The 21,981-nt window shown below is 34.7% G+C and overlaps 1 protein-coding gene across 1 annotated transcript in view; it reads left to right on the top strand.

The window, feature by feature from the left end:
• LOC114252831 (uncharacterized) overlaps positions 1 to 21,981 on the top strand; it is a 29,984-nt gene continuing 8,003 nt past the window's right edge. The window contains exon 1 of the mRNA XM_028187491.2: positions 1 to 408. Coding sequence (XP_028043292.2) covers positions 214 to 408 — 195 coding nt within the window. The 5' untranslated portion in view covers positions 1 to 213. The remainder of the gene's footprint in view (positions 409 to 21,981) is intronic.

Genomic DNA, 21,981 nt, shown 5'->3' with positions numbered 1-21,981 from the left:
AGGTTGCTATTGCTTAGCGGCCACCGATACAGGTGTGCATTATGTGAGCTTGTGTGTCTTGTCTTGTAAGCGTGTCAATTCCATGTCAGTTGAAAACATAGTTCAAACGCAGACGGTTGTACAGCGAGTCGCTGCTAATATTTGTACGAATATGCAAATTAAACTTCATCAATGACGGACCCTTTATTATAATGAGTTTTGTGGCAAAAAACAATGTTTATGCAGCCTGATACGGTTCCCGGTAAGCTGGACGAGGGTTTCAGTAGACCGGTCGAGTCAATAATGAGATGTGAGGACTTCAAGAGTAATTTCGCCAGGAAGTTATCGAATCGATTCATATCCAGGCATGTCCCGACTCCGCGACAAGACAATTCCCTGAAATTATGTCTCGACGAAAAAGCGCAAGATGTAAGTTCGTTTTATTTAAATACCAAACTTTTTATTGCTTGGCGGTCTGGAATGTTTTAGGGTTTGATTTACTTTTCATTTCTATTATTATTGTTGTTGGTGAAAGTGTACCTGTATCTATGGCAAGCCATCAGCTAGATTCGTAACATTTTTATTTGTTGATAAGCGATATATAATTAAACATTTACGTCGATTTGTTGTTTGTTTGCTTTGGTAGTAGCGTTATTCGCTGACAACAATCGTTTGTTTAAATATATCGGTATACCTAAGTAGCGTTGAGATTTTTTATTTTTGTTGAAATAATTCGCTTTGATATTAAGCTGTTAAATTATCTTTTTATTGCAACGTAAACGGTATGTAAACAAAAATGTTTCTTTCAGTCGGTAGCAGCAGTGTTTCGCCCACAAAAATCTAGAGTTTTATGTAGAAGTTCACCTGTGTTCGCTAACTTAATCCTCCTCCTCCGTGGATCGTATTCCTCAGTGTTGAGGGTCGTGACCTTCACGAAGCACTTTTGTTAATACTATATGCCTCCATTCATGCCTGGCCTCCTCGCAGTGGATAGCGACATTGATGCTGGACTCCAAAGTCGTCTTAATCTGATCGGACCAGCGCATGGCTCTACGCCCCCTAGGCCTCTTTCCTTCAACTTTGCCGGTGATGAGAAGTTCTTCGGTAACTTAATACCTTTATTTATAACCGCCTAATTCACCTTGCTGGCGATTAAGTTTTTGTACAGCATTATTCTGTTTATTTTTGTTTTGATAATGCTTTCCGGATTGAATTCTTAGCTGCATAAATGTGCACGACGGAATTCAGGTTGGACTACGGGAACTTATTGACATTGAGCTAGTAACTCATCTGTTCGTTCTTTAACAACAACAAAAAAAAGCATAAACATCGCAGTTTGCGTGATTAGTATTAGTTTATATTTTATTTTTGCGGTTATTGCAAACGAACATATTTTTCTTTTCGTTATTCACGAGATTAAATCATAAAAGGGGTTTTTATCCATTTTTTTAAATTTCGGTTTTAGTGGTTATTCAGACTTCCCGCCAATCGCCTTAGATGTTGTATCCCTGGTAGTCTGCTCCGACTTCAAGTACCTCGGCTCTATACTCCATAACGACGGCAACATAGACCATAACGTAGCGAGCCGAATGAACGCTGGTTGGGTGAAATGGCAACAGGTTTCTGCAACAGCATGCGATCGTAGAATGCCCCATAAACTCAAGGGGAAAAAACGATCATTGGACCTGTCCTGCTCATGGATTTTAATGTTGGGCAACGAAAGTAAAGCATGCAAGAAGAGTGCATGCGGCAGAGAATCGAATGTTGAGATGGATGTGTGGAGTGACAAGAATGGACAAGTTAAGGAATGAGTATATCAAAGGAAGTGTGAAAGTAGCCCCGGTGATTGACAAATTAAAGAGCAGACGGTTAGCGTGGTATGGACATGTGATGCGTAGTCAGGATATGCTTGTGACTAGGAGATGTATGGAAATGATAGAGCAAGGTAGTAAGAGCAAGTGTTGAGATGACGGCTGATAGAAGAGAATGGAATTGAAAAATTCACTATACCCCACCTAGCGAGATAAGGTGGAGAAAAAGAAGAAGATCCTTTTTTATAATGTATAATAAGTAAATTTTAGAAAATACCACTCATAATACTATAGAATGTTTGGTTTTAGTTTCTCATTTAAATTCTATCCGTATCCTAAAAACGGAAGTACTTACAGCGTTTGTAAGGAGTTCTAAACGAGTATAATTTTTTTCTTCTCTCCGTATTTTATTTATTTGGATACCTATTCAAAACTTTTCCATTAAAGTTGTATGATTCGTAATTTTATGAACCTTATTTGAAACCTGAACTCCATAGTGGGATACAAGATCTGATTCGGATTATATAGTTTAAAAATTTGAACAAAATTCGTCGTCTTGAAAGTTTAGGAATATTTTTTCCAAGAACGCCGATTATCTGTAGCAGCGGGCGAAAGTTCATAAACACGATTTTCAAGAAAAATATACACTAAAAATTCGTTCTGAATAAAATAATGTAATTGTGTTATGAAAATCGACAGAATAAATTACGTTAATTTAGATAGAACTTCCAACTATTATATCTATATATTAATACGTGAAGCAAAAACTTTGTATCCCTTTTTACGAAAATTGCACGGACGGATGGAGGAGTATGAAATTTTCCACACTTATAGAGAATATAGAGAAGAAGTGCACAATGCTAATATTTTTTTTAAATAATGCATAAAAGATATATTTAATCAATAAAGAAAATATTACACACACTACATACCATGTATTTGACGCACACACGCATGCATACTATTTATTGTCAAACTTTTGTTCTTAACGTCTGTGGTCAAATAGAGAATAGATTAAATATTGTTTGTCTTTGTTAATATTTTTTATAGTGTAGTCTTGGCGAAATTTGTGATTATAGAAGTATAAAATACACTCATAATAGTGTACAAACTTACAATTCCAATTAATTATAGTCGAATTTCGACTACTGCGGGACCTCTAGTAATTAACAAAAATGCGATCGCCATCAATGCTACAACGTTTAACATAATATCCTAATCTATATTTAACAAACGCGTTTTATTATTTAAATACTTAGTGACCGTGAAGTCGAGAGGGTTCCGTTAAAAGTGCATAAGCGTATATAATGAAGTGTGGGATTAAAAAATTTGAATACTAAAAAACAAAGGAAAACAAATTATTTCCTTTGCGGTGAACGACAGACGTGTCCTTCCCATGAGTGGAAGCGTTTCATAACAATTCACAACGTAAGGCTTCATAAAAACAAATTTTATTTAAAAATTTAATATGTTTTAAATCGTTGTACACGTTTAATAATTTAATGTAATTAATTTAATGTTTTTTTTTAAGCGTTAAACTATGTGTCTATATAAAGCTATTCTTAAATCAATAGTTACTTATTATTGCTTTGTTAACAAGAAGCTTTAGCGCCACCCACTTTGACTCTTGAGGTCTATTCTCTCAATTGTATAGTATAATTGTGAGTTTGATTATTATTGTACTATGTTATTCATTGTCATTTGTGAATGTTCGTGAGTCTAATACATATTTCATTAGAAAGATTGGTAGGTACCTGCCTACGGGATTTGAGCACCGCCGTAGTCGCATTGCTCTGTTACGAGTATTTATTAGAAAAGCATTAAAAAATAAACGGAGTTTATTTAATTCTAATAAATAAAACATTTGAAACTGACGATTTAAATTAATTGGGGCAAGTATCAACGGGAGCGCGGTTAGAATTGAACTCCGTGATCTATCGGCAACCTAACTAAGCTGCATTACGTTAGGCATCTCACGTTGCATTTTTAGGTAGGTACATTAAGAATATACTAGTGGCCCCCGATAGTCGAAACTCGACTATAATTAATTGAAATTATAAGTTTGTACACCATTATGGTTCTATTGTCAAAGACATTAGAAAACTTCTATAATCACAGATTTCGCTAACACTTCACTTTAGACTTAGAAATACATATATAAAGACAAACAATATTTTAATCTATTCTCGATTTCAACACCGACTATAAGCAATAAGAAAAGTTTGACAATAAACAAATAGTAAGCACGCATGTGAGTGTGTGTCAAATACATAGTAGTGTGTGTAATGTTTTTTTTATTGATTTAATGCATTTTTTATGCATAATTTAATAAAATATTAACATTCTGCACTCCTTCTCTATATTCTCTATAAGTGTGGGAAATTTCATACTCCTCCGTCCGCGCAATTTTCGTAAAAAGGGATACAAAGTGTTTGCTTCACGTATTAATATATAGATAACAGCAACAAATACACAAGAGCACGACCACTTTAATAATTAAAATCTACTGAAAACCAATTATTATTCGGTAGTGTCCTATCCTATTGATCCTATTGATAAGAAATATAACAAGCCGCCTCGTTATTGCACTGCAGAAGTCCTGTTGACTCACAACAACCTTGATTTCACTTTCTTCACCGTCACAATCCCCTATTCGTCAAAGCGGAGACACTTTCAGTGCGTGCCCATAAAAGATTCTAAAAACAATCATCTATTAAACCACTAGGTTAACGATGTGAGTTTATTAATACACGTGTGAGAAGTGTTTAATCGTAAACAAAACTGTGGGAACATCGAAACAGTACGAGATGAACATTGGGACATAATTTTTTTTTTGTAATAAAAGGAAAGTTTTTTTTTTTTGAAAATTTCTAAGTGCATATTCAGATTCACCCCTTCGTGTTTGTGAACAGGGTTGGCATACCGTCTGTAATTCCAGCAGCTCGCCGTATCTATATTACTGGTGGTAGGACCTCTTGTGAGTCCGCACGGGTAGGTACCACCACCCCGCCTATTTCTGTCGTGAAGCAGTAATGCGTTTCGGTTTGAAGGATGGCGCAGCCATCGTAACTATACTGAGACCTTAGACCTTATATCTCAAGGTGGGTGGCGCATTTACCTTGTAGATGTCTATGGGCTCCAATAACCACTTAAAACCAGGTGGACTGTGAGCTCGCCTACCTAAATAAAATAAAAAAAACAATAAAATAAAGTTTATATGCAAACTGTTCACCACCAGTTAAATTGTATTTAGTTATTCATTACAGACGCTATTAACGGAAGGCACTGTTCATTCAACAATCAAATAAATTTGGCGTTTTTTTTTTTCAATTGTCAATAAACACAGCGGAAACATTATAATCGTTTCGCTTGTGTTTTGTTACGTTCGTTTCTGAATGCAACTTTAACGGAAGTTAGCGCGTTCATTGTGAGCCGCCGCGCCGCTGAGATATGAAAGGGTGATACGGACTCATTGTTTCTCGTTTCAATCTCCTTCGTAGATGGGATGTGCCATAGATTTATGGTGTACGTTGCGAACCGTGGGAGTGCCGCGGTACGCTCGTTAGGGTATCAAATCAACAAGACGAATAAATCTTGAGTTTAGCCCACTAAGATACCTACGATGTAATAATATCTAACAAGTTAACTCTCTTGTTCTTCTCTGACTTCGGGAGCAGATTCTCGTCTTTGCCACAGTAATTTTTTTATTTTTTTTATGATTGAAAGACTACTTGTGGCCCGGAGGCCTTTCCAGTTTCATCAGGACAGGTGGGCGAGCAAAGGCTCAACCAGGAGGGGTTGGATTTGCTAAAAACTGCTCGAGTACCTCCGCGTCATTTTGTACTGATTGAGTCAAAACCCAAACGAAAAGTTGTTTCATACAAACATGCCTTTATAGGCGTTTTCAAGTATATATGACTGCATCGATTCAATTTGTTTTTTACTTGTCTTGAACGGCAGTCAATAGCCTACTCACTAAGATACAAAATAAGACATCACGAGGATTCCAAACTGTTGAAAAATAGGTACATATTATTCATTTGTCATTCCCTAGTATACTTTTGTTATATTAAAAGGGCATTCAATAATTTCATTGAAGTAATTCCTATTATTGTTGGTAACATAAAACACAACTGGATGCAAACATTCTGAAATCATCTGTCGCTATAATATGCTCCCGAAGAATGATGAATAGTAGTAACTGAATCAGTCTTTTGAGGCAACAGAAGGGGAACCTACAGCCAAGGGTGTTAAAGCAATCGTGAATAATCTCGTTCTTTGTAATGTTTATTTTATTTCTTTTTTGAATGTGTAAGGGCGAGGACAAGGCGTGTGCAATATATTTATACCTCTCCAATTTCTATAGACGCGATCGTTAATTCTGCCGTGCTTGTGATATATACAGTAAGTGCCCTGGAGACACTTTTGAGAAAAACGCGTTTAAAGATTTCAATTTTACTTTTGACGTTTCTCACAAAGTATAAAGCATACCTAAGTTTTTATAATTTTTTAAGATAAATATAGGCTTTTGTAACAATTTGCCTATTATTATTTTTATTCAGAAATAATATTTAAATTATAAAGCTTCAAAAATTATTTATATTAAGGAATTAATAATTAAAAAAAAAAACATTTTTTTAGCATTGGTACAGTAAGTGTGTGACTTACTGTAACAATCTTTAGTTTGAACTACATACTGCAATTATGATTACGGAATGAGGTGAATGTTTAAATAGAATAACAAAAATTGCACAATTTGCCTAATGAAACTTAATCACTTACTGTAATTATAGCTATGAGCAATATGTAAACTTATGGCATCTACCATAAAGCACTGGAACCATAATTAATTACTCTTCCTCGATATTATTTGTAGATAAAAGAAACAAAAGAGATCTAATGAAACCACAGCTTAATAGAATAATTACACAACTTTGTTAATACTATAAAATTTTAAAATCAGTTCCATTTATTGAATTTTTATGCATTGAGAATCATATTATAAACTAATTATAAAGAATAAATTCGTATTTGTACAATCTCCTTCGTACATGACATAATCATAAACCAAACAAACTAAGCTCTGTAGGTATCTACACAAACAACACCTTTACCGTACCTATTTTTTTAAAATTCGTGTTTGTACTTCTTTGTACACAATAAAAAAATTACCAAAAATAAACACTTTGTTTCTAAAAAAACGAATACAGTTCTCTTTGGAATCTTTATAATAAAAATAATAATATGTAGATTGACAGAACGCAGCTACACAACCCTGATCTAATAAGGTACTTTAAAATCTTTAATAAGTCATTTAACCTCTTAAGACGGTTATTATGTACTACTAAACTATTATGTAGATTATGAAAACCTCGATACGAGAAATTATCAAATCAGTCAATCTTACAAATCAATAATATTAGCACCTGTGTAACAGTTTATGGTTAAATAGTAAATGTCCTATAATTAACTAGTAATATGTAGGCTTACATAATATAGGCATATTAGGGGTTAAAGTATGAAATTGCCGATTTGACCTGAAAAATTGAAATTCGTTTTTTTTTCATTTAACATATTTATTTAATCAAAATATCTACAGTTATTATCTCTGCATTGCTACCATCTAATAGAAAGGTCATTTATGTCTTTGCGATAGAACTCTGGTGATCTAGATTCTACAAACTGTGTGAAAGCATTTTGTACTGCCTCCTGGGAAGAAAAGTTTTTATCACGTAGAAAATTGTCCAAATCCGAAAAAAATTGTATTCCGTTGGAGCAAGGTTTAGCAAATACGGGGGGTGACCAATGGTTTCTAATTGCAGTTCCTGTAGAGTTAAAACGGTTTCTCGTGCTGTGTGAGGTCGGGCGTCATCATAGAGCAATAATGGTGAAGATCGATTCAGGATTCAGGGCTGTTTCACTACAAGTTTTACTATCATTGTTCGGAGTACGGCATAGTAGACATTTACCGTTATTTCTTGACCATATCGGAGAAACCTATAGTGAATAACACCATGCTGAGATCCCCAAACAGTTACCATTACTATACATATATTGGTAAGCTTTGCTTCAGGACACTGTTGCGGCGTTTGACCTGGGGTCAGCCATTACATTTTTCGCTTACGGTTATCGTAAAGAATCGCTTTTCATCACATGTCACAATTCGATCCAATATTGCTTCATTTCTGTATCGATTCAACAAGGCAACACAAGGTTCAACACGCGTTTCTTTCTGCAGATCAGTCAAATCATAATGCACCCATTTTTCCCTCTTTTTATAAATTTCATTGATTTGGTGCATATGAGTCAATACTGTTGATAAGGTAACATTAAACCATATCGCTAATTCCTGGGTAGTTTGGCTCGGATCAGCTCTCACCATCCCTTTCAATTCATTGTTATTCACTTGTGTGGGCAGTCTTTTCCACGTGGTTCGTTCTTCAAATCAAAATTTCTATCACGAAAGCGTTTAAACAAAATCGCACGGTGCGTTCATTAGCAGTCCCTTCTCCAAACGCAACATTGATGCTGCGTGCTGCTTTTGCAGCGTTAGTTCCGCGTCGGAACTCTTATTAAAAAATTACTCGAATTTTCGAAGTATCCATCTTTCTTGTCTAAGCTGAATAATAAAAAAAAAACTGAAAGTCGATAATCGAACGTTACACCTGTTCACTAAAAAATCTCAAACCATAAAGGTTCTATGTCAATTCGAAGTAGGTACCTATTACAATAAAACGGCAATTTTAAATAACCCCTGTTATTTAAAAAAAAAATCTGAACTCAAAACTCTTCGGTTAATAGATTTGTTGCAGAATTCGAAATGTTGAACCAAAAATCTCTTCTATTCTCAGGCATCAGAGGTACAAGCTTCTGTATAATATCTACTTTACGATCTGCAGTGATTCCTCTGGGACTATTTTTAGACGTCACCTCAGGAAACTTTTGGGTCTTCACAATTTTAGCTTGTAAAAAAACCAATGATTGAAACATCTCATTATGATCTGTTTTATACATTAGTATGAGTTGAGCCCTCTCAACTTTAACTAAACACCTTATAATATTTGCAGCAAGTAACGTGTTTACCTAACATGTTCCAGACAAGTCTACGCATAATATGAAGTATTCCTTAATATAATTACAGTAGTGAATCCTGCTGTTGTTACGACTATGCATAAAAATAAATATTTTAATTTGCTGACTTATCATATACACAGTAAGTTCAACTTACTATAGATATGTTAAGGTTTAGTAACTAATGTTTTATTTTCAACAATTAATATAATAATAGTATGTGGTACTTACTGCTAATATGTTTCAGTGATACTTGATGAAAAATACTCATATCTTAAAAACAATAACAGCAAAATTACTTACTGTATCAATACATAAGAAATGGTTTAGACTTTATGAAAAAATCAACCGTATGTGCCCATACTGCAATTATAATAAGTATGTTTTGGCGGAAAATGTTTCTTACTGTAATTATGCTTAAGCTTATTTAAGTTTCTATACCACATTTTAAAATTTTAAATATACAGAAATGTAGATCTCAATCTCTACATTCCAAATATATACTTAACTCAATATCGACAAAAATGTGACTTACTGTATTTATCGTAAGCACGGCAGAATTGTTCTGTGACTGAATGAATTCATTGTCACGAAGATATTGAAAGAACACCTACGTACGTCATTATTTGGTTTATAAAAGTGATCGTTATAATTCTATTGTTGAATTTGTATCCAGAATTCTTCCATACACACTTATGTAAATTTATATTATATTTAAACACATACTTATGTAAAGGGTTGTTGGGAACTTGTTTTTAGAGAAATTACTTCTGACCTTTTGAAGTTGTGCAGTGAAAACATCGGCCTCTGACTTCGCTCGTGCGGAAATTAGAAATACAGTTCGTTCTAGTCTCGTTGGTTATAAGAGACTCGTTTTTTTGTCAACCGTTTTACTAAAAGTTTAATGAAATATGGATTACGTAATATTGTAAAATCCATTCCAATTTATGTTTTAGTGTTCATAGCATGGTTGAGTTGGTTTGATGACGGTCATTTAAGCTAAAAATTTTAATAAACATTTTAATAATATGTAGTATTCTTTTTCGGGGTTTATATGTTAATGATGTTTCTTTGCATTTTATATCATGCTGAGTTTTTATTTCGAAAAACCTTTCGCGAACTCTTATTTCGCCGTATTTTTAAATGTATGTTTTTGTTTGTCGCGAACCCTGTCACGAAGAACAAACTGTAGATAACAAAAAAACAATTCAGTTTATAGGAGTAGTCAAGTAGTCTGGTAGTGGAGACTACTAAATTGGTAACACTAATTAATTATACACACGGAAAGCTTCTGAATGATTCTATAATTGAATCACTTTTCATTGTTATAGCAAGGTAGCAGAGCTTGTAACTATGATTTAGATTGAAATTTGATAATTCAATGCATTGCTTTAAGGTAGGTACAAATTTTGTTTTGATTAGTTCCATATCACGATTTGAATTTGAAATAAGTATTTATTGCGATATGTGCTTATGTATATATTCGAGTTTTTGCTTCTTTTTTTAAATTAATTTTCTTGTGTTCTACTAACGTTGCCATTAAAATAGTTACTTTTTACGCGGTTCTAGGATTGAAAGCTTGTTACTAAACGAATGATTGAACTGTCCTCCCAGATAACATCGTAACTTAAACTCGAGATAAAGTTTTATCATAAATGCTTGGCACGCAAAGAATTCTAGGTCATGTCTGCACAACGTGAGATTCACACTACTAAATGTCTAGAGCTATCTCGAGTATCGATAAAACGTAATGATTGTAGTTCAACTTACAAAATATGTACACCGTTATTTTTTATCATCTTTGTAGAAAGTGTAATTTGTATTAATTTTTTTTGGCCCAACGAATTTGTGGAAACGGGTCAACGAATATGGCAACAACGTTCTCTATCATATAGTATCTATTTTGAGGTTATGTTAATGCTTATGGATATTTTTTTTGCAATCATACAAAATGTTACTTTGAAAGCATTTCGTCAATGCATTGTGGAACGAAGTTTTATTTGTGTAGATACCAAAAAATATTCTTTAAATAAATAAACTAAAGAATAATGCGTACCTTTCTAATAATGTAATAGCTTAAACTTTAAAATTCGTAGTACGCGTGCTAAATAACTTACGTACAAACACACGGTCAGGGTCGTTCACCAACAATTATCTACTTCTACTACCAATGTCGTCACGGCTCGCACTAGAGCGATGGCAACAGTGGTTTTACTGTTTATTAGCATCTGTTCTTATTGTAATGTAATGTTGTGCTTTGGGAGGTGTTAAAGGAAAAGGTCTTCTTGCGTGTATTCCATGTTTAATAATCATCTCAATCCTAGTTTACAATTGAATATGCAATTTCGAAAAGGGCACATCTCTGAAAATGTAAAATGTTCAGGAAATTGAATTCAGAATTGAAATTGACAATAAAATTAACGTTTTGCCACGTACCACCCGTCTTTGGAATAAGCTCCCCTCCACGGTGTTTCCCGAGCGCTACGACATATCCTTCTCCAAACGAGGCTTGTGGAGAGTACTTAACGGTAGGCAGCGGCTTGGCTCTGCTGCTGGCCATATACTGGTTTGCCTACAATGGCAATAAATACAATGGTAATAAAAATATTCATGGAATCTCGTGCGAACACTAACCACAAACATGTATTATATGTATATGCGCATTGTAGGAAGCGGCCGGGCGTCTGTGGTGTATTAAATTAATAATTCAGTACTATATTTGGCTCGAAGGTATGTCTTATCCGCTATGCGCAGTTGTTATCTTGTGGCCAAGAATTTTTGATGTCTCTTGAAATTTATTTTTACTTTAGAGTCGTGTACCATATTGTTTTGTGTCCGTTAGAGTATGGACTAGGTTTTTTAGTAGAATAGGCCCAAGTTTAAAGCCTACGAGTGACCCTAGACACATAAAACGTTACCACCACCCTTGAAACTTCAGTTCTGTCTCAGTTTTATAGTACAACCGCTGGGCCAATCTTCAAGCCGAAACGTATTACTTCTTCATAGCAGAAATAGGCAGGGTGGTGGTACCTATACTTGAGACCTTAGAACTTCTATCTCAAGGTGGGTGGCGCATTTACGTTGTTGATGTCTATGGGCTCCAGTAACCGCTTAACACCAGGTGGGCTGTGAGCTCGTCCACCCGTATAAGCAATAAAAAAAAAAAAACTGCCTGTATCGGGTCATAAAATTCCCTACCAGTATAAATGCATCTTTTACATCTTTTAAAGAAAGGCCTTGCATTACGATAAAGGTATTAGAAAAAAGCTCTTCAAATCCGCCTCGTGTCCCCATTGCGATATGAAATATATTAAAGCATAATAAAACGAAACGAAGACAATCTATAATATGTTTTTGTATACAAAAGGAAAAGTCCGACTCTCGTTCCGGTAGCCAAAACAGCCAATTTATCTCGCCGCGCCAAAAGCGATATCGTTTACGTGATTTGCTTAGTGTTACAGTTCAAGTTCGTATCTGTGTATTATGTTAAATGTCTGTACTAATTTTAAAGACTTAAGCTTAGACGATTTTAATCTTATTTCAGTATCCCTTTGCATGACGAAATATTTTTATTATGTTTGCATCGCTTATTCTATTTTCCGTATAGAGTAAAGATGTGAATAAATTTTTCCTTTTCTTGTTAGCCTTTGTGCACATTCATATCTATGTAGATGAATATTTGGATTTGGCTTATGTGGATGGTGGATGTTTTCCCGTTGTTTTCCTACCTAAGCTGATAGCCTTGAGAGGCTATGTCAGCGTAACCCTAACTTTAGTAGGTGAGCTCACGGGGCTCAACCTGACGATATCTGTTTTCCCATCTAACGTTTGAATGTATAAAAATACGTTTCAATATTCAAGTTCAATAATAGCATTGCAGACACAGCTCGTGGTAAATAAATACTACAAATTTGTACGAAAATGCTTCATAAATGATTTCGAGTCATTCAAGAAAAGGTCACAATATCTCTAATTCAACTGTAACAATGTATAGTCGAACGGAAAAGCAGTTCCGTCCTTTTAATTGCAACGTAGAAAATAAAAACAGTGGGTGGGGTGTAATACCGTACTGTGCTCCTAAAAAACGCTTAGGTATTCAGAGGTCAACGACATTAATCGCAGCTGTGATTAAATCCGCCTCCATTGACCGTTGGTTAAACGAAAGAAAAAAAAAACTAGCATCGAGTACTGACTTGCACGAAATATGTACAATGTTTACAGTTAATTTCGCGTTCGTGTTGGTAAATATTCCGAATGACCGGATATTTTCATTGGAATTATGAAATTATTGTCATTGAATATTCTTTATTAACTTTTGGCCGTTGACTGATAACATTTATTCTTTTCCTTCTTTTTTTTGAAGTGTATGTTTTTATATCAAACTATACTTATATAACGGCATTTATCGTATGAGACTGTAGGGACACAGTTTGAGTAGCACGTGCGTTTGTATTTCGCTTATTCCGACACTTCAGACCACAGACACTTGTAATAATATAAGGAGTAAAATCGAAACTAACTTGTTGTGGCAGGTAGCCATTATACAAGATAATTGACAGATGCCTGAATCTCGCTTACAACATTTTCAAGATAAGCTTACACATATACAAGTTCCGAATGACAATATTTGGACCGTCGGTCTACCGAGCAACGTCACCAGCTCGGTGGAAGATTTTCTCTCCATCGTATATATCTCCACACTTAACACTTTTATTTATAAAGGGCGTTTAACACCTTTACACGCCTTATAAACCATACAGAGACTGTAAACCTTAATAAATTTATCTTTAAATGAAATGAAAATATCATGATTATTTTATTTCGGTTTAGAAGCAAGTCTCAAAGAAGTAAAACATTGAAATCTATCTAGTAGCTATTGAGTAACGCGAGCGACATCTTTATCATTTTATTTGTAAAATCTAAAATAATCTGATTTCCATTCTAAAATAGTACCTATTTGTTACTATTGTAGGCTGAGTATACTGCCCACGTGATAGTAATTCAATGTCGCTTCGGAAATCTATCTATATATATAAAAGAAAGTCGTGCAAGTTACACTATTTATAACTCAAGAACGACTGAACTGATTTGGCTGAAAATTGGTGAGGAGGTAGCTTAGAATCAGGAGAAGGACATAGGAAGGACATTTTTATCACATTCCTGTGGGACTTGACATAAAACGTGGTAACTATAACAAAAGGCAACTGACAGCTAAACGTAATATATTCTATGGTTAATTGTGTTAATTATAGTAGAATTTTGAAGTTGACTGGTTGATGTGTTTGAAACAAACCGTGTGCCGGAACAAAGTTCGCCGGCTCCGCTAGTCAACAATAAAGAGCACAGCCAAGTCTACTAACTAACTGCCTATAAGGCACGTAAACAATATTATTAAAACGCAATACGATTTTTTATCGAATCATGTAATTTAACATTAAAAGGAGCTTTGAATCGTGACTGTAAAATTCCAAACTGATTGATAAATTGATTGGAAATGAATGTACTTGAGGTAACTCATATCTATTACAAAAAAAAGGTCTTAAGCGAGCACAAATTATTTAAAAATTAAGAATGATAGGATATTTTTGAATGGATAGGATTTTTCTGTCAAAGTTCCACTTTGGTTAGCGTATGTATTCTATTTCTGATAAAACTAAAGCGTGTCACAACACACTTTCATCGCCTAGCTATATATAACACATATGTATATACATACATACTTGTTGTTCACTTATTATATGTATTAAATTATAAAAAAGAAAATAGTAATTTTATCCATATAATTTACATTTCACAAATTATGTTGAAACGATGAAGAAATAAATAGTAGTTTAAAAAAAAACTAACAAAATTTGCTTTTATAGAAAATTCAACTAAAAAATACAAAATAAATTTTAATAAATTTGAATTAAAAATAGTGTAAGAAAAAATGATTTTATTGTAAAAAAAGCGTGGGGTGCATGGTATCAGTAGTTATAAATATTTTATGAACAGATATGAGTAGAAGGGTTATTTTGATAATATCCTGAAAAGCATTTTATTTTCTATTTTTTAGTTGGATTTTCTATAAAAATGTATTTTGTTAGTTTTTTTGGAACTATTATTTATTTTTCAATTTTTAGTAGAATTTTTTTTTTTTTTTTTTTTTTATATTTAATTGTTATCGGCCCTTAATAAGTATACGAAATTTCGAGTTAATACGACGTTTTAAAGATGGTCAAAATCATGTTCAAAGATTCCGTTACAAACATACACACGTCTGAAGCTAATAAAAGCGTATTAAAAAAAGATTGAAGTTGTAAAATTACAAGTCGTGATCAAAGAACAATTTACAGGGTACGCTTCGATACCGATGCTCGGGCAATTTACGGAACGAACTGGGAACCTAAACATAGCAGCTTTTAGAGTTAACTGTGATTATGTTTTCCTTACTACACTAAATGTTGATTAGTTTCGTGTTTAAAATACCATGAGTATTAATGGCGGAATGTAACATGGAGTCCGAACGGCCAATTTGTGACTGGCAACAACATTGTTATTAACTACAATAGTTTGAAACGTTTCTGTTTTATATGAAACGTAAGTGAATATTTACATTTAGTTTACTGATTGCTTTCAAATTCTTAATATAGACGCTAGACGAAGCTTGTATACATTTGAGGCAATTAATCAAAATGACTATATAAGTACGTATGAAAAAAAAATACAGCGGTGTAATTTGTTAAGCATAAGACGCCCTGTGCACTTATATTTAGCAAATGAAGAAGAGGACAGCAGCCGGCGCCGGGGTGCTCAGTCCACGGGCATCACTCCGTCGCCTAACCAAAGCTCATCCTATTATATATATGTATATATAGATGTAAATTGCTGCCGAACACGCTACGAACAGCCCCCCAAATCTGTCCCTAGCATCACTTCACCCCTGCCCTTAGTGGTAGGGAGATCATTCCCGGGTAGTGGGTTCTTCTTCATATTTAGCGATGCGACTGCACCGCTGTTAAAATCCCGTCAAAAGGTAGCAATTTGAAAAGCCCCTTACATACAGAACCCTGCAGTATCCTGTGCCAATTCATGCTTGGTCGGTTTTTATCAAAAAAACAAGACAGGTGCGGCTGACTCATGCCCGGATCCCGACAATTTAGACATTAGAGCGAGGTGGGCAGCCATGTGGAACTCCTTTACATGTATCTCTATGTACGCGGAGTCACATCGTACCTTGACACCGTTAAAACATTAAAAGGTAGCTTTTGTCCAACGACAGAGAGACATTGAATAATAAATAACTTAAGTTTTATTTATTAAAATACTACATCTCCAAATTTCAATAGATTTGTCAAGGATCATAAGTTTTTTGATCGGTTTTCGCGAGTTCCAGACATAACCTATACTAATATATAAATCTACAGTGGTTTTTACGGATGTTCCGTTATAACTACTGAACCATACATCCGATTGACTTGAAACTTGGTATCCATGTAGAAAATACATGTACTTAATGGATAGGCTAATATTTATATGAGTGTTGGACTCCCTACACCAGCTACGGGGGCGTTAATGATGAGCATCTTTGTGGGGGTGAGAAATAATAATGTTAATTTTAAATGCCCAGCGAAGCGGACGAGTACAGCTGTTATTTAATAATGTTAATCATGGATTGGTTCAATCTTGTATTTATTATTTTAATTGTAACGTTTCAGTCGTGATCGCAAAAACCGTTACGCATTCGAAACATTACAAATCGTAAGACATGTTCATAAAGATCGTTTTCGTGATCGTGAATTTGATAACTAATTTTTTTTCTTTTCTTAGACCGGTGAAAGAGTTCAGGACCCGCCTGGTGTTAAGTGGTTACCGGAGCCCATAGATATCACGACATAAACGCCGCTACCCATCTTGATACTTGAGGTATATCTCTCAAATGTTTAGTAATTCTGCATTACAATTTTTGTGGGTTTGTTTTTTATTACACAATGTCATTCCTTTATCGTGGAGGCATCCGTTAATATGAGTTAAGGAGGTATTTCACTAAAAAAATTGCCTGCGGGATTTATCTTTAGGCCACTTCTTTCTGTTTTTATTCATCATATTGAGCGATTCGAAATGAGATGATAGATAGCGAAGCCTTATATGGATTCATAAACTACAAAATGGATTCGTAATCTTCGAGAACTGGAACTCAATACACAGTACGTACAAAATAAAATTTAAATGAAGACGGTCATTCATTTATACGTTGAAAACGTGCCCTTCAAGCCGGAACTCGTCTCTCTGCGACAGGAATACTATTATACTATATTCGTTTTCGTTGGTAATTTTTATTTACACATCAACGCACGATATATTATAGAGCAGTTACCGAATCACGAGTACAAAGTGCCGGATCTAGTGACAAACGTTCTGTGGACACGATCGCCCTGCGCGACCGTACGTGATTCTAATACGTATGCTTAGGCTGTGTTCGTACATAGTTCCGACAAATTAAGCGCTAGGCACGTACTTAATCGAAATATTATTTTGGTGATATTGTTATGTGGGTACGAGTAACGTCATCTGCGTGTCAAATAGCAGAACAAGTATACTTTTCTGTTTGGTCGTTGTTTCTAATACATAGGAATAGCAGTTACAGTTCTCAAGAAAGTCGTTTGATTATCTTAAAATTAATACGTAAAGCAAAAACTTTGTACGCCTTTTTACGAAAATTGCGCGGACGGAGGAGTATGAAATTTCCCACACTTATACAGAATATAGAGAAGGAATGCAGAATGTTAATATTTTTTTAAATTATGCTTAAGTAATACATTAAATCTTCAAAAAAGACATTACATGCATGGACACACACACGCATGCATACTATTTGTTTATTGTCAAACTTTTCTTGTTGCTTATGTTCTGTGGTCAAATTGAAAATAGATTAAATATTGTTTGTCTTTATTAATATTTGTCTATAGTGTAGCCTTGGCGAAATTTGTGATTATAGAAGTATAAATTATAATCATAATAATGTACAAACTTACAATTTCAATTAATTATAGTTGAATTTCGACAACTAGGGGACCACTAGTATTACTAAAATCCTCCGAGATGTAATGTACTTTAATAATAATAAAAAAATTAAATACTTCTGAAAAATGCAGTCCTTAAATATTACATAATAATTTTGTGTTCGTGTGACGTTGCCTTTACATTAGTTACATAACCAAATGCAGACACACGCGTTCAAGTAAGCGTACTGCATTCGAATAGTCGTTTAAATATACTAATGCGCTTTGAAAATACACTGAGCCTGTGCCTCTGTGACCCCTTTGTTAGGTACTAGAACTATGTGTGAATAGTATGCGAAGAATCCTTGGGAACCTAATAGAATTAAACAGACCTATATGCGTACAAACAAGTATTTTGCGCATCAAAATAACATGTTGATGCTGTCATCTTCGGTGGTTTTGCTTCGTTATGGAAAACGAACGGTTTCAATACAGTTTAGCTCTCTAGCTGCAACTATTGTGGACGCATGAATGTGATGTGTTATAATATGACAATAGCGTTGTCTAAATTGTCGATAGTTTTTTTTTTTATACTTTACAATGGCCGTTGGTTACCGGAACCTATCTTTTTTATTCTCTACCTATTCGCTGGTAGCTTAAGAAGTTATTACAGTTTCGCGCGGACGGGTAGGTAGGTGAGTTCACGGGCTCAACCTGAGAGAATTTGTTAACACTAGCCCTAGCAGTGCTTCGCAGAATCTACCTCCGGATCAGAATCGCAACCCGCTGAACAGATCCTACGAGAAACTCAATGGGTTATGTCTATGGGGGAGCCCATGTGTATCACAACGTGGACGCCGCTGGAGATGGGATAGCTTGAGAGACAACTTCAAAGTATTAATTACGTTAAACGCGACATATTTGTGAGTCGTAGATGCCAATAAAGTGATACATATTTTAACAGAGAAGACGATTTCTATGTACTATTCGTAAAATCAAAAATATTTGCTTTCGTCATAAACTAACTTTCAATTTACGTTGTCCGCCAACGTTTTTCTTTTGTCTGAAATTGTTAGGTCTCGAGTTTTGAATCGTCGAACTATTGGGAAACGCAGAACAATAGATTAGAGTTAGGGCTGCCATCATATGCGACATGTTATGTAATTTTATTGTTTTGCATTCATAAAGTTATCACTCCTTTAATAAACAATAAATTCCTTATTTCAATCGTTTGAATTAACCGTAAAACAATTTAGCAAGACACAAATACGATTAGATTATATTATGACACGACGTCTACTTAACCGCTTTAAATTGAAAAAAGAAGGAGGAAGTTTGAAATTGGACATATGTTTTAACTGTGGTGTTTTCCACATATACTAATATAATTAGTACATATTTTTATTGTTAAGCTGAAAAAATCTTTAGAAAACCAATGAATTACTATTCTGGACATAGAATATTGTATGGACGGACAGTAATATAAAACTTGATTATTTTTCGAAAATACTGGGTTACTTAGTGAGCAAAGTATAGTATGATTTTTTTGGAGCAATTAATTATTTATTAGGGAGATTTGCAGGAGTCCTTCAGGTCATTTTTAGTTTATACTTAAACTATATCTACATATATATATTAATACGTGAAGCAAAAACTTTGTATCCCTTTTTACGAAAATTGCGCGAACGGAGGAGTATGAAATTTTCCACACTTATAGAGAATACAGAGAAGAAGTACACCATGCTAATATTTTTTAAAAATAATGCATAAAAGATACATTAAATCAATAAAGAAAACATTACACACACCACATACCATGTATATGACGCACACACGCATGCATACTATTTATTGTCAAACTTTTGTTCTTGACGTCTGTGGTCAAATTGAGAATAGATTAAATATTGTTTGTCTTTATTAATATTTTTTTATAGTGTAGCCTTGGCGAAATTTGTGATTATAGTATGTGTACAAACTTACAATTCCAATTAATTATAGTCGAATTTCGACTACTGTGGGCCTGTAGTATACTTAATTACAGTTAGTTTTTACGATGTTTTTTTTTATTTAAATCAGTTGAACTTAAATAATTTAGTTCTAAAATCAGCCTTAGAGAAAACGATCATAACTGAAGTTTTTGCGCAAATTATAATCTTTGCGGACTTAATTTATGTTCCACGATATTATTCCTCCATTGTTGAAAGTCGTTCCGTAGCTACCTATTTCATTACGAAAATGGATACCTGTTTGCGGGATTCGAACACCAGCACAGAGCATCTCTTCTTCAACCCGTGTCCACCCAATGCTGAGTGTAGGTCTCTTAGAATGCACCCCATTCTCTTCGGTCTCTTGTCTTCAGACGCATCGCTCGATGTTAATGCTAAACCCTCGTGCATAATAGAGTGGTGATTAACATTAAACATTTAATATTTATAAAAAAATAAAATAATTCAATTAAACATTATAAAAGCGTCATTTTCTTCATATAACAATATATTTGCACCTACTTAATGAGCTGGTACGCAACAAGAAAATACAAACGATTTTTGTTTGACAGCAACACGACGAAGGTCTAGGCTGAATAACTTTAAATTACAAATCACTAACATCGTGTGAGATTTATTCATTAGGTTTCACGAATAGACCTCTGCTCTTGAAAGTAAATAGGATCGAAATCGTAATAATAATAAGGTCTTCGTCTTGTAATGTCGTTTTTAGATTTAATTCTTTGTTCATTTGATACCACTTTTACCATATATTAAAACGATATAAACAGTCCCACAAAATTAAAACGGTGCATATTCTCTTAGTTTATATGTTGTGTGTCCCCATGGGTATGTTATCACAATCGTTGCTATTTTTATCGCGAAGTACTAAGGCGTTCCAGTTGATGAATTGTTCGGTCAACGTATAAAATTGTAGTATTCGACCTCATGTCTCAACGTGAGTCGTGTTATTCACGTTGAGGTCCATCAGCTTCAGGTGGGTCGGGATTTCGTCTCGTTAAAACATTTTTACTGCTCATAAACTCTCATAGCAATAAATTAATATGTATAAAGCAGGTATATTGATGATTTAGACCTGTGCGCTTAGAGCGAGTTTTTAACGCTCTCGATAGCGTAAAAGTAAACTTTTAATTTGTATGCAGTTGGAACAGCGCCCCTAGCGGCAAACGTAGGTAAACCTTCCAACTCCATACAGATTTGAGTTAATTTTTACGTTAAAAAACTCTTACTAAGCACACAGGTATCCGAGGAGTAACTACTAAGGATTTCATTTAATTACTGACCATTACTATACTCGACTGATCCGAGTATTGTTTATCAAAATATAAATTGTTTGGCAATCGCTTGGTCCTATTTTGGTACAGAAACACTCAACGTGTAACGTATTTCTGCGTTGCTTCACGCAATAATGCATTTCAGTTCTAGACTACGTAAAGACTGGTTGGTTAAATACGGGATCGATGCACGTGCAAAGCGCAGTCGACATTTGATCGAGCAAATTATGTACGTTTTATCTTCGTATGGGGTAGGGCTGTTTCCGAGGGCCAAGCCCGGACGCGGCGGTCACGCGTCGCCGACTGTGCATGACGACTTGCCTCACTCCGCAACCCGACTATCAGGGCTTTTACACATTTTTATTTTATTTTATTTATTGCATAGATTAGTGGACGAGCCCACGGCCCACGTGATGTTAAGTCGTTACCGGAGCTAATAGACATGCACAGCGTAAATGCCGCCACCTACCTTGAGATGTGAGTTCTAAGGTCTCAGTGTAGTACAACTAATGAATATTAAATTTATATATTTTTAAGTTATTGCCAAGCTTCTATCGCGGGCCTTGAGCGCGGCGACTGAGTCAAGAAATTCCGTAACGAAAATAACCTGACAGCCCCACTACGCCTACTATGTAGCTCGCGTTCAACACAAACACACGTTGCGCTGGTGTAGTGTTTGTGAATAAGCGCGCGGCGTGCCGTCGCACTGCATGAGCATCATGAAAAGTCTGCCCATCTCTCTCTCACGCGGTCTAGCTTATGAGTGTGAAGGGGACAGTTAATTTTTTGCTTTTGTTAATGTTTATAAATATAGCGTGGTCTTATTTTTATAATTGTTTTAATATTAAATTATTATTGT

Source organism: Bombyx mandarina, chromosome 01, assembly GCF_030267445.1.
Source record: "Bombyx mandarina strain Sakado chromosome 01, ASM3026744v2".
In the NCBI taxonomy this organism is placed as follows: Eukaryota; Metazoa; Arthropoda; class Insecta; order Lepidoptera; family Bombycidae; genus Bombyx; species Bombyx mandarina.
The sequence above is the reverse complement of the archived record's forward strand: the minus strand, read 5'-3'. Positions and strand labels throughout refer to the sequence as shown.